Here is a 12,756-nt window from a genome sequence, read left to right as displayed (position 1 = left end):
TCTAAGTTGAAACAAGGCCCCGGGTGTAGGTGATACTCTGAACTAGTGATAGCCTTCGTAGAGCCAGCCATGATAGAATTATTCCATCTGGTGTGCAAGATGTATAAGACAGGCGAAATACCCTCAGGCGTTAAGAAGAATATAATAATTCCAATTACAAAGAAAGCAGTTGCTGACAGATGGGAAAATTATGGAACTATCAGTTTAATAAGTTATGTTTGCAAAATTCTAACATGAATTCTTTACAAAAGAGTGGAAAACTGTTTTAAGCCAACCTCAGACAAGATCAGTTTGGTTTCCGGAGAAATGTAGGAACAGGCGAGGCAATGCTGACCCTGCAACGTATCTTAGAAGATAGGTCAAGGAAAGGGAAACATACATTTATAGCATTTGTAGACTTAGAGAATGCTTCTCACAATGTTGACTGGAATACTCTTAGAGATTCTGAAGGTAGCAGAGGTAAAATATGGGGAGCAAAAGTCTATTTATAACATGTACAGAAACCAGACGTCAGTTACGTGAGGTGAGGGGTGTGAAAGGGAAGCAGTGGTAGAGAAGGGATTGAGATAGGGTTGTAGCCTGTCCTCGATGTTATTCAATCTGTACATTAAACAAGTTGTGAGGGAAACCAAAGAAAAAATTGGAGTAAGAATTAAAGGTCAGGGAAAAGAAATAAAAACCTTGCAGTTTGGCGATGACAGCAATTCTGTCAGAGACAGCAAAGGACTTGGAAGAGCAGTTGAACAGAATGGAAAATGTCTTGAAAGGAGGATATAAGATGGACATCAACAAAAGCAAAACAAGAATAATGAAGTGTAGTAGAACTAAATCAGGTGATACTGAGGAAATTAGGTTAGGAAAAGAGTCACTTAAAATAGTATATGAATTTTGGGCAGCAGAGTAACTGATTGTGACTGAAGTAGCGAGGATATAAAATGTAGACTGGCAATGGCAAGAAAAGCATTTTTGAAGAACGGAAATTTGCTAACATCGAATATCGATTTAAGTGTTAGGAAGTCTTTTCTGAAAGGATCAGCCTGGAATGTAGCCATGTATGGAAGTGAAACATGGACGATAAACAGTTTAAACAAAACGAGAATAGAAACTTTCGAAATGTGATGTTACAGGAGAATGTTGAAGGTTAGATGGGTTGACCATGTAACTAATGAGATGGTACTGAATGGAACTGGGGAGACAAGAAATTCGTGGCAAAACTTGACCAAAAGAAGGTATCGGTTGATAGGACATATTATGAGACATTGAGGGATCACCTCTATAGTATTGGAAGGAAGTGGGTGGGGGGTATCATAGGGGGAGACCAAGAGCTGAAATACAGTAAGCAGATTCAGAATGATTTAGGCTGCAGTAGTTATTTGGAGATGAAGAGGTTCGCACAATATAGAGTAGCTTGGAGAGCGGCATCAAATCAGTCCTAGGACTGAAGACAGAAACAACAACAACAGCAATATAATTAGCATAGGAGAAATAATTGAACGTACTGAACTGCTTGAAAATACACTTGCTTTTGATTACATTTATTTCAGTGATAAAATTTATTTTAAAAAATGCGTTAGCAGTGGGGAATTCTTTAACTGGGACTTAAGCAGACATTTTTGTTAATCATTTCGAAATTAAACTGTTTGAAGAAAATCCTGAAATTACCAGTAAATCATTAATTATAAGAAATATGTCGTGACAATACACTGTTGCTTCAAAAAAGATGAAACATACTTCAGCCTAACTTTTAAATACATTGGTCCCAAACTTTCATTTGTTGCAGGACATGAAAATGTCAGAAGAATCAATTTTCTTGCTCTTACACCATTTCTAATCACAATCATAAATTTATTTTACTATTTACAGGAAACCAACTGCAACAGATGTTATCATAAACTTTTTTTCCCCACTCAAATATAAAAAAGTGTTATTTCATTCAATGATTCGTAGAATATTAAAATTTTGGCTAAAGTCAGACAAAATCCAAAAAGACATAGCTATTCTTAAACAGATTGCTACGGCCAACAATTTCAACACTAATGAAGTTGATGATTTGGTCGATAACTTATGGAAATTGATACTCTCAAAATGCAATGAATTTAAAATTTACTTTAATTACTGATATGGGTAATATAAATAAATTATTTAACAGTACTGACATCACCATATTTTTCTCTACCAACAATTTTCTACAGAAGGTGCATAAACTTGCAGTTGGTAGCTAGAATATCAAAGTCTGGTATTTACAAAGTTCTTTGTGATGGCTGCGATAAACAACACATCGGGCAAACTGTCCGAAGTTTCCGTATCCACTTCACAGTACACACAGGTAGTGCCTGTGGTAAATCATTATTTGGCCAACACCTTATGCAAAATAAGCATTCTGAAGGTTCTCTCCGGAAAACTTAAAAATTCTTCATAATGCCCCCAAAGGGTACTTTCCTAATATCCTTGAGGAAATCGAGATTTATGCACGTTACAAAAATGAGCCATCTTTCTTCACTAAATGAGCAACTGGACTTAAAAACATTTTTATTGTCTTTTCGATGGTCTGCTAGTAAATATTCCTGCTCTTTTGTTTCCCTTTTTTATCTTATTTCATCTTTATAACATAACATAACATATATTTTTACATTTTTTTAGTTATCGGTTTCAGTCTTATTTTATTCTTGGGCTACATGATACATAGATGGTATAAAGTGTCTCAAACTGTACTTATTTCCCAGTTAGTGGTAATTTTGATTATTTTTGGCTATTTGTATATTTTTTCCAATTCCCAGCTGACTAGTTTTAGACAGCATATTTTGGCTGCTGGTATATGTTTTCTGTGTTAAAGTTCCAGGCCAACAACTTTTCAACCTGCATACTCCAGTTTGTTCACCGATCTTCGCATCTCCACCGTGTCCTGTGGCATCTTCTTGTTGGCACAACAACAATGGCACAACATGTACATCACCACAGATACCAGAAATACGACTTTTAAACTCATCAGTTCCTGGTGTCTCATCAACTGTATACATCTCCACGGGGATCAGTGGCATCCATTTCGATGCGATAGTGGTTCACCGAAACTTTGTCCGTGTAGCGACAGATTGTGTCACCTGTCGGCATTACACCTTTGGTTTATAGTCTGCTTACCAATGACGTACCATATTGATACTCTTTGTGCCATCTCCACGACAATTGATGGCTTCACTTTTAATCATCTTTACTGCGTATTCCTTTGATTTGTTTTACACTTTTACATACTGTTCACACAGGGCAGCTAATACGCATATAACTGATTGTTACTAGTTTGTTTTGCATTTACTTTTTATCATTGTTTTACTGATCAACTACGGCTTGTACCAGTTAATGCTGATGTAATTTAATGTCTTTATTTTTAATTTTTAGTGCTCAAATTTATAATTGTGGTGTATTCAAGCTTTTCAGCAACTGACATTTGTATCTTTGCATATATGTTTCGTGCTCTGACTGCCGTCTGTACTCACCACCTGGGATAAACATCTTTCCATTAATTTTACGTTATTTTATTGGTCTTAGTTTTTTAACTTCATTGTTTTCTAAGTTGTTACATCATCTGTAATTCTGAGATTTATTCTGCATATGATTGTAATTGATTGAAACCGCTGACCATTTTAGTAAATATTTTATCCAATGAACACAGAATTCAAAAAATAAGTTGTTGCCACCAAAATAATCAATCCAGTTCATTCACAAATAATACTTTTGCATTAATTGATCAAGAATGTAGATGTACAACAACATCTGCATGCCCCCTGACATACTACACACAGTTAGCACACCATAACAAATATAGGTGCTCAAGCTATAATTTGGAACGTTGATTGTCCCTGAACTTAACAGTGAATATAACACAGTGGGAACTATATATAGATTCCACTGGTATACATCAAGTGCTTACCTTCAGTGTTGGGAATGTGAACCATTTAAGTGTCATATTTACCCATTGGTGTGGTGCACAAGTGACCCTGTGTGAATTTTATGAATTCGCCTGTGCCTAACTCTCCTCAACATGCAGGGTAGATCAAACTAATGTTGAAGACTGGGAAGAGGTCTGGTAGCAAAACCTACAGCCGAGATTATTTTGAAATGGGGAAAATATACCAAGGAGCAGGAAAAACTGAAATTTTGAGTAAATTTTCTGACCTCATATCGGTGTGTGTTCTCTCTAACAAATGCCTACTATTTTGTGGACTGGGTCATCTAATACACCATATTAAACTCTCACCAACTGTTTGTGATGGGCACTTAGAGTAGTAACTTATTAGGATGTAAATTTTGCTGAACTCTCTTTACATCATATGATAAAATAATGTCAGTTTCTAAGAATATTTGTAGTTTTTATTGTCATTGTGAACACCTCCTTTCCATTTTCTTTCAGCTACTGGACCACCAGTGTTTCCTGGTCCTAGAAGTGACTTCAGGCCTCCAGGTCCTGATGGGTTCATTCCTCCAGGACAAATGGGTTTTAGGCCACCAGGTCCAGGACAGTTTTTAGCAAGAGGGGTTACTGAACCGTTGCCACCAGGACATGAGAGAGAGAATTTTGATCCTAGGGGACCACCACCTCATGAGATGTTTGAAGGTCGACAGAGACCTGATGACTTTGTACAGAACAGGGAAGACTTTGATCATAGAAGAGGTCATGAAGATTTTCCTCCAAGGGGGCCACACCATGCAGAAGATTTCAATATGTCTTTGAGAACAGACGATTTTGAACGCCGAGGGCCTTCCCGTGGACCGCCTGTTGAAGAGTTTGAACCGAGAGGCCCATATCCTGATGACTTTGGCCGTGTGCGAGGTCCTAGACCAGACATGTTTCCACCTCGAGGCCCAGAAATGTTTGGACCAAGAGGAATGATGGGCCCCAGAGGTCCAATGCGACCTGAAGGCTTTGGACCTCGTCCAATGCTAATGCGTGGACCTGGTAAGTTGAAATTCTTACAATTAAAATGTTTATCTGTTGTTCTTTCGTATATAAATTCCAGCAAATTTAGGAGGAATGTGTGTCCGTAATGGTTGGCAAGATTATTTTTGTTTATCTTGTAAGAAAAGGGTGTTATTGTACCCATAGTAAGTGTGTTTTGCCTAGCTTGACTTTAAAGCACTCGATACAGAACTTAAAAAAGAAGAGGGGAAAGAAAAGTGTAATCTAGTTGTAATCACGCCTCTCTAGATTATCCTTTTGGTAATAATAATATCAAACGTGACATTAGCAGTCTTGCTTTTGTATTTACTACATTTTATGAAACTTGTTTGATTTCTGTTATAAGGTGCAAGTATTACAGAGGGTAATATTATAGAGAAAAAAGAAGTAGTGAAGAATATATGTGTTTACAGACTAAGATCCTAAGTGTAATTCCCATTGAGTTTGTTCCCTGCTTAAAGGTATGAAAAATTGATAGTAACAGTGGGTAGAAATGTGCAACATTTGTACTTGATGTCAGTGGATTTTCGTTTTCTCGTTGTGTTGTGAAATCATGCAAATCGTGCATCATTAATCATTTAGAACTGTAGGTGTAGGTGGGTGATGCCAAATACTTATGGTTCCTTTATGATGTCCACTACCATCACTCCCACAACATTCATTTCTATTTCTGCTGCATATTTCTATTTCTGCTGCATTCCAGGCAAAATTTCATTCCACTGCTTTCTGTATTCCTTCGTACAGTTCTTAACTGTGTTGACCCTTGTTCTAACAAATCTAGTGGAGAACCAGAATGAGATTTTCATTCTGCAGCGGAGTGTGCTGATATGAAACTTCCTGACAGATTAAAACTGTGTGCCGGATCGAGACTCGAACTCAGGACCTTTGCCTTTTGCAGACAAGTGCTCTACCAACTGAGCTACCCAAGCACGACCCGTCCTCACAGCTTCAATTCTGCCATTACCTGGTCTACTACCTTCCAAACTTTACAGAAGCTCTTCTGCGAACCTTGCAGAACTAGCACTCCTGGAAGAAAGGATATTGCGAAGACATGGCTTAGCCATGTGAAGCTTGCAAGGTAGGAGACGAGGTACTGGCAGAATTGAAGCTGTGAGGGCGGGCAGTGAGTCGTGCTTGGGTAGCTCAGTTGGTAGAGCACTTGCCCTTGAAAGGCAAAAGTCCCAAGTTCAAGTGTCGGTCTGGCACACAGTTTTAATCTGTCATAAAGTTTCAGATCTAATGTAGTTATACACAATGATGTAAACACAACGCAATGACGCTCTTAATTACATTTAAAAAGTCCACAGCTTTAGTCATTCTGTTATTCCATGATTTCGTACCTTTTTTGAAAATTGATCAGGTGGTAGGCATAATGATATTGATAGAAACAATAAGTAAGGACTGTATTTTCAGTGTAATGTTTTACTAATTTGGTCATTCTGTATGTTTTGTGGGATATCACGCATAATTAGGAACATGTGGATTTTAACTGGCATGAGATCAATTCGCCATTACTTTCCTGCATCTGCATCATCCCAAAAAAGCCACATTATGGTGCACAGCAGAGGGTACTGAGTGCACTATCATTACTTCCTCCCTTTTCTTTATAAATTGTGGATAGTCCATGGGAAGAATGTTTATTGTTTAGCTTCTGTTTGAGCTCAGCTCTCTCTAATTTTATCTTCGTGGTCTTTCCACAAGATACAGTATATGGAGGTGTAAGTACTATACTGATTGACTTTACTAGGAGTGTACACTCTTGACATTTTTACAGCAAACCACACCATGATCCACAATGCCTCACTTATAGCATCGAGCATCTGCAACTGGAGTTGACCGAGTGTCTTTGTGACACTTTCACACATACTAAATGAACTTGTAATGAAACATACTTTGTGGGTAGACTGCAATTCTAGGGGACTCTTACAATGAATCTATGTGGCATCTGCTTTACCTGTGATTAGTTTTATGTGGTCTTTCCACTTTAAAATTGCCCCATGCATATATTCCCAGGTATTTTATAGAGTGACTGCTTTCAGTGACTGTTCTGCAATCATGTACTCATACAATAACAGGCCTTTTTGCCTATTTATGTGGAATATATTACATTTATTTATGTTGATGGTCAACAGTCAATTCCTCCATCAAATATTGGTCTTCTGCAGCTCTTCTTGCAGTTTACTAAATGCTGGTTTCATGGTTAATAACTACATTGATGACTGTACTGTAAATACTAGCATTTATATCTCCCCTACAATCGTCTTAATATAGTAAATTAAATGCTACTACTAATGATATTTTTGTGAGAGTCTGCATCATGAGAAATTTTTCATTTAATTAACGTTAATTTGTTATCTCATTGGTGTAAATCTCTTGTCATTGTAGTGCTGCTGATATAGATCGTTATGCATTGTGTTATGAGAACAGAAGGTTATTGTTGTTATTATTTATCATCATCATCATTATTATTAGCCAAATGATTGCTGTCTCGTCTGTCAAAATTAAGAGAATATTGAATCAGCTTACAGCATTTTATCATAAAGTGGGAAACCAGAACATGTAAAGACATAAATGTCAGACTGTGTCCTGCTGTCAGTATGTTTATTAATGGTCTAAAATGACTTCCAACTTATTTGTCCATTATTTCTGCAACTCTGTAGGACCCATGTTCCACCCAAGAGGACCACCTCATCCAATGGCAATGAGAGGAATGGGACCAGGACCGGGACCGGGGCCAGGACCAGGGCCTGGTCCAAGACCTGGTAAATATAATTATTCAATGAATATTTTCTTTAATAATATTGTTTTCTTCTATAGTGTGCATAGGTTAGGAAAACAAATTTCATTTATAGGAAGCTAGAGAGCAAAGAACATTGTGAAATTTTTTAATGATTTCATTTTTGTTGTTCTGTTAGTAAGAACATTTATTACAATTGTAACAGATTTAAGAGCTTGCATGATATCTGCACAATTAGGTTATGGACTGTCACTGTGTTCTGTTGTATAGAAATGCAAAGAGAGAAATTATCAAGCTGTTGCAGTTTTCAACTACAGCTATTGAAATACAGAATTTTTTATAATTTTATAATCTCATATGTAATAGACAACTGTATAATGTAGTGTTTATGTGTTTTTAGGTATGTGGATGGATAATCAGGGACCTCCTATGTATCCACCAAGAGGATTCGAAGGACCTCCTGGCGAGGGCCCACCGCCAGATGGATTCTTTCAGAGACCACCATTTGATGACATGGAGCGGCGGCAGTGGGAAGATGGGAGGCATGCACGGGGCCGTGGACAGGGTCCAAGAAGAGGTCCTGGAACACCTGGACCTGGATTTGCTCCTCATGCAGGAAACCGTAGACGTGAGGAGGAGTCACCACTACTTCAGAGTCCAGCAAAGCGTGCAAAAGCTGAGGATTTGCCATCCGCAGAAAAATGTAAGGAGGAGAAGGTATTTAGAAAATCAGAAAGGGATCGTAATAGGCGGTCCCGGTGGAGTAGTGCTTCTCCTAAAGAAGACAAGTTTGAGGAAGTTGGTGTGGAAAATAATAGTGACACTACGTTTAAAAGGTCAGGGGCAGTAGATGAATCATCAGTGTGTTCTATAAAATCTGAAGAGCACTGTGAACAGAAAGAAAGTGTTAATTCTGAGAAATGTGTGACTTCAGAATCTGCAACAGATCTAGACTGTGGGGAAAACACTCCTTGTCCAAGTAACAATCAGTCGGACCACCAAAAGCAAGTCATGGATAATGAATCACATGTAAGTTCCCAAGGTGAACCAGGAAATGATCAAGAGTCATCCGCTGCAGTGAATTTTGATAATACCACAGAAGTGAGTTTTTCTGGTGCCAGAGAAAAGAATTTTGGTGACACCTCCAAAGTGTTTCTCAGCACAGAACTGTCTCATACAGATACCACCGAAGTCAATTTCCCTGACGGAATTGAAATGATTCACACCAATGAAGTGATTCATACTGACACCAGTCAGATTAATTCTCCTGTCGCCTCTGAACTAGTTCATTCTGACACCACTAAAGTGACTCACACTACTGAAGTGGTATGTACTAACACCACTGAGGTGCTTCATACTGACACAACTGAGGTAGTTCGCACCGACACCGTTAAGTTGGTTCATACTGAGACCACTGAGGCATATCATAGAGACACCGCCGATACATTTCGTACAGATGCCACTGGGGAATTTCATGAAGACACAAATGAGGCATTTTGTGAAGACACGAATGAGGCATTTTGTGAAGACACAAATGAGACATTTCGTGAAGACACCAATGGGGCGTTTCATGAAGACACCAATGGGGCATTTCACGAAGACACCAATGGGTCATTTCACGAAGACACCAATGGGGCGTTTCACGAAGACACTAGTGAGGCATTTCATGAGGACACCAATGGGACGTTTCATGAAGACACCAATGGGGCATTTCATGAAGACACCAATGGGGCATTTCATGAAGACACCAATGGGGCGTTTCCTGAAGACACCAATGGGGCATTTCATGAAGACATCAGTGGGGCATTTTGTGAAGAAACTAATGGGGCCTTTCATGAAGATCCAAATGAGGCTTTTCCTGCAGACTCTACTAGTGCATTTCATCCAGACTCTACTGAAGGGTTTCATGCTGATTCTACTGATGAGTTTCATGCTGATTCTGCTGATGAGTTTCATGCAGACTCCACTGAGGCATTTCAGACAGATGCCACTGATGTATTTCAGACTGACACCACTGAGCCGTATCAGTCAGATGCCACTGATGTGTTTAATACAGACACTACTGATGTGTTTAATACAGACACTGCTGATGTGTTTAGTACAGACACCAATGAAGTGTTTCAGTCAGAATCTGCTGATGTGTTTCGTACTGAGGCCACAGAGGTATCTCAAACTCCAAGCACTCAACTATCTGATAATGACACCACTCAAGTGTCTGATGCTGATGTCACTCAAGCGTCTCATAGTGATGAAACTTCAGCATAATAAGCTACATATTTACAAATATTTTGATACATTTCTCTTACCCCGCAAAATTTTTTGAAACACTCTTATTTTCAGATATTCCAGTTCCTCAACTACTAAATGTGAATGATGTTTTAGTCTCAAGACTAATTCACAGAAACATGGGGAATGAAAACTGATAAAAGTGTTTAACTGAAGTAATAATGCACAGGTAGTCTCCGACTTACTGATGCCCAATCATTCAGTCTTTTTAAGAATCAGATTACTGTAAATTGGGTTATAGGTCACTCCTTATTTCTTACTTTTGATAGTTATTGTCTTATGTTAAGAATGTCTCTTTTTGGTCACCAATCACAAGGTTGATTCTTGTCACTTATCAGCTATTCGCTTCATTTCTGTATAACTGTTGCACCTCATGTCATTAATGGTTTGCCTTTTGCACTCATATCTAAACCTGCCTGTGAGATTCTTTCCCCCTTCTGTTCCTTCAACTATGGTTTTTAGAAACAACAAATTTTGTAATGTGTGCCAACCATCCTATTTCTCTGTTTCATTATGCTCTTTAGTATAATTTTTTCCTGTTGACTCATTGCAATATGTTCCATTTTATAAAAATCATTTGAAAGGAAATGTAATGCATTTGCTTAGTCTCTGTTTCTGTTGCCTCCAAAATAGAAATCTCAATCTTGTCATCCTATGAATGAAGATGTTTTGCTGTATCAGTCACAGATTTTGTTTACATTTTTGAAAGGTATTACGCATTTCAAAAACGGTCCACTTGTCAGGTGTCCTTACAGTTAGTTGCATTTACGTGATAGTTCTCTGTATTTAAATTCAGTTAATTTCATCAAAAAGTTGGTGCTGCTCACCGGGAGCACTTCCTGTGAATGCGTCAATGGTAATTTTGTAATTTCAGTATCTTCTTTTAAACAACCCTCTCTAACAAAAGAATACAATGCTTGCATGCAAACTTTTGTGGCTCAATGGCAAAGCATGTTAATAATCCCATGTTTACATTCTTGTGTCACTTTTTCGGAAATGTTTCAAGTAAATAAGTCAATTCCATGTTCAAAAAATAAGTAGGACACGTGCAGACCCAATTTATTTATTTATTTATTTTTCACTAGAAAACAATTGTGAATGCTCTAATTGTCAATTAATTTTTTCCTATGAACTGCAGTGTGACTTTCTTTGTAAAAAGGAATCAAATACAACGTGATATAAGTAAAAGAAGGTAAACACACAGTGTCATTCAAAAATTTATTATGTTGCTCCTAATATATAACAGTGAACAGTTGCGTTCTTGTTCAGCTGTAATTTCATTTTCCCCAGTCACCATGACTCATTGTGCCCTTTCTCCTTTCAGATCTTTTTTTCCTTGAAGATTTCAACTTAGAGCATAAAATGACTTTTTTCTGACATGATGACGTAAAGCTTGCACTTTTTCTTCAGATCTACAAATTATACCTAGGAACCCATAATTTCATACGTATTTCAGTTACAGTATTTCAAGAGATATTTTGATTAGATATATGTTGTCACATTTTATCATAGCTTAAGCCTGTATTAGGTTGAAGACTTCCTGTGCAGTTAAATGTGTGAGCACCCCATGGTGTTTGTGTGACACACATTTGTTATATCTGTGTTTTTCTTGTGTAATGTAAAGGAGTACTTGCTGAGGAGATTGGAACAAATATTTTAAAATTTCGTGTACTAATAATTTTTGTATGTTTTGCTAATTTGTTGCTCCTTTAATAGTGTTTCTGTGTTGAAATGTGCACGTCCATCTTGTTTTGATTGATGAATGTAATGGTGAAATACTATTAATTTACCATATTTGCAGTTAAAATTAATTATGTTGTTAAGTCTTATGATAGAATTCTAAGTACAAGGTGCACGAAAATTGCCATCCTTAAAAGACTGTTTTTGGGCATGCAAGTGAACACAGGACAATTTTTGAATAAAGACAAAGAAATTTTTATCTGTGATATATACAAGCAACTCTTGTGGAGTTAGTTATTTTTTAGAATAACCACATTGGTTTATGATCAAGTTTTTATTCATAGTGTTTTATGAAAATGTTGTTTTATTAAAAGTTTTCATTTCCAAACTGTTCTGAGTAGTTGCAAAATGGCTGGTTTTCAACATGCTTTCTTTCCACATAGCATCTGAGAATCTGAACTATTTTTATTATTGACACAATGTGTTCCCTCAATAGAAAGACAAAATGTTCGGAGTGATATGTTATATAAATAATAAACCTCATTCATTTCCCTCCCTTTGTTCATCCAGAAGCGTTTTCCTTATTTAAAAGTTTTTAATGTCATCATTAGTTGGGACCCTTTCTTTTAATTGTTCAGTTGACATTATAAATTTAACTGTCGTGTAGGTCAGGCTTCCCAATTCATGTCAGTGTTCGGGAATGTATAATGAAAACAATGGGTACAATATTTACAAATCTATTTGTACATACCTATTTTTCTAATTCATTACAAGTTATGATGTTATGTATCAATTTTGCAATAAAGCCAGCAGCATTTTCTGCAAAATTCAGGCTGTGTAAATAATTCTGTGTGTGCTAGGAGTGTTATTTTAAAAAGTGAGAGTGGTCCATAAAGTGTAACGAATGAAGTAGAATAACCATATAGAAAATACCTCTTTATTTTTGTAATAATTTCTCATCTCTGCTTTCTACTGAACACCAAACAAGACATGCAGTGTTGTGCAAGCACTTGGGAATGCTCTTGCTTTTCTTCTTATTTCATTATTGGGAACCTCAATGACATTACAAACCTTGAATTTCTCTTTCACTATGCTTAAATTCACT

The 12,756-nt window shown here is 37.2% G+C and overlaps 1 protein-coding gene across 1 annotated transcript in view; it reads left to right on the top strand.

The window, feature by feature from the left end:
- Positions 1-12,478, top strand: part of LOC124723061 — a 193,739-nt gene extending 181,261 nt beyond the window's left edge. The window contains exons 19-21 of the mRNA XM_047248239.1: positions 4,403-4,948; positions 7,609-7,710; positions 8,086-12,478. Coding sequence (XP_047104195.1) covers positions 4,403-4,948; positions 7,609-7,710; positions 8,086-9,950 — 2,513 coding nt within the window. The 3' untranslated portion in view covers positions 9,951-12,478. The remainder of the gene's footprint in view (positions 1-4,402; positions 4,949-7,608; positions 7,711-8,085) is intronic.
- Positions 12,479-12,756: the final 278 nt, after the last annotated feature.

This window comes from Schistocerca piceifrons, chromosome X (assembly GCF_021461385.2).
Source record: "Schistocerca piceifrons isolate TAMUIC-IGC-003096 chromosome X, iqSchPice1.1, whole genome shotgun sequence".
NCBI classification, from domain to species: Eukaryota; Metazoa; Arthropoda; class Insecta; order Orthoptera; family Acrididae; genus Schistocerca; species Schistocerca piceifrons.
Note: the sequence above shows the minus strand (reverse complement) of the source record. Positions and strands in the feature narration are given on the sequence as shown.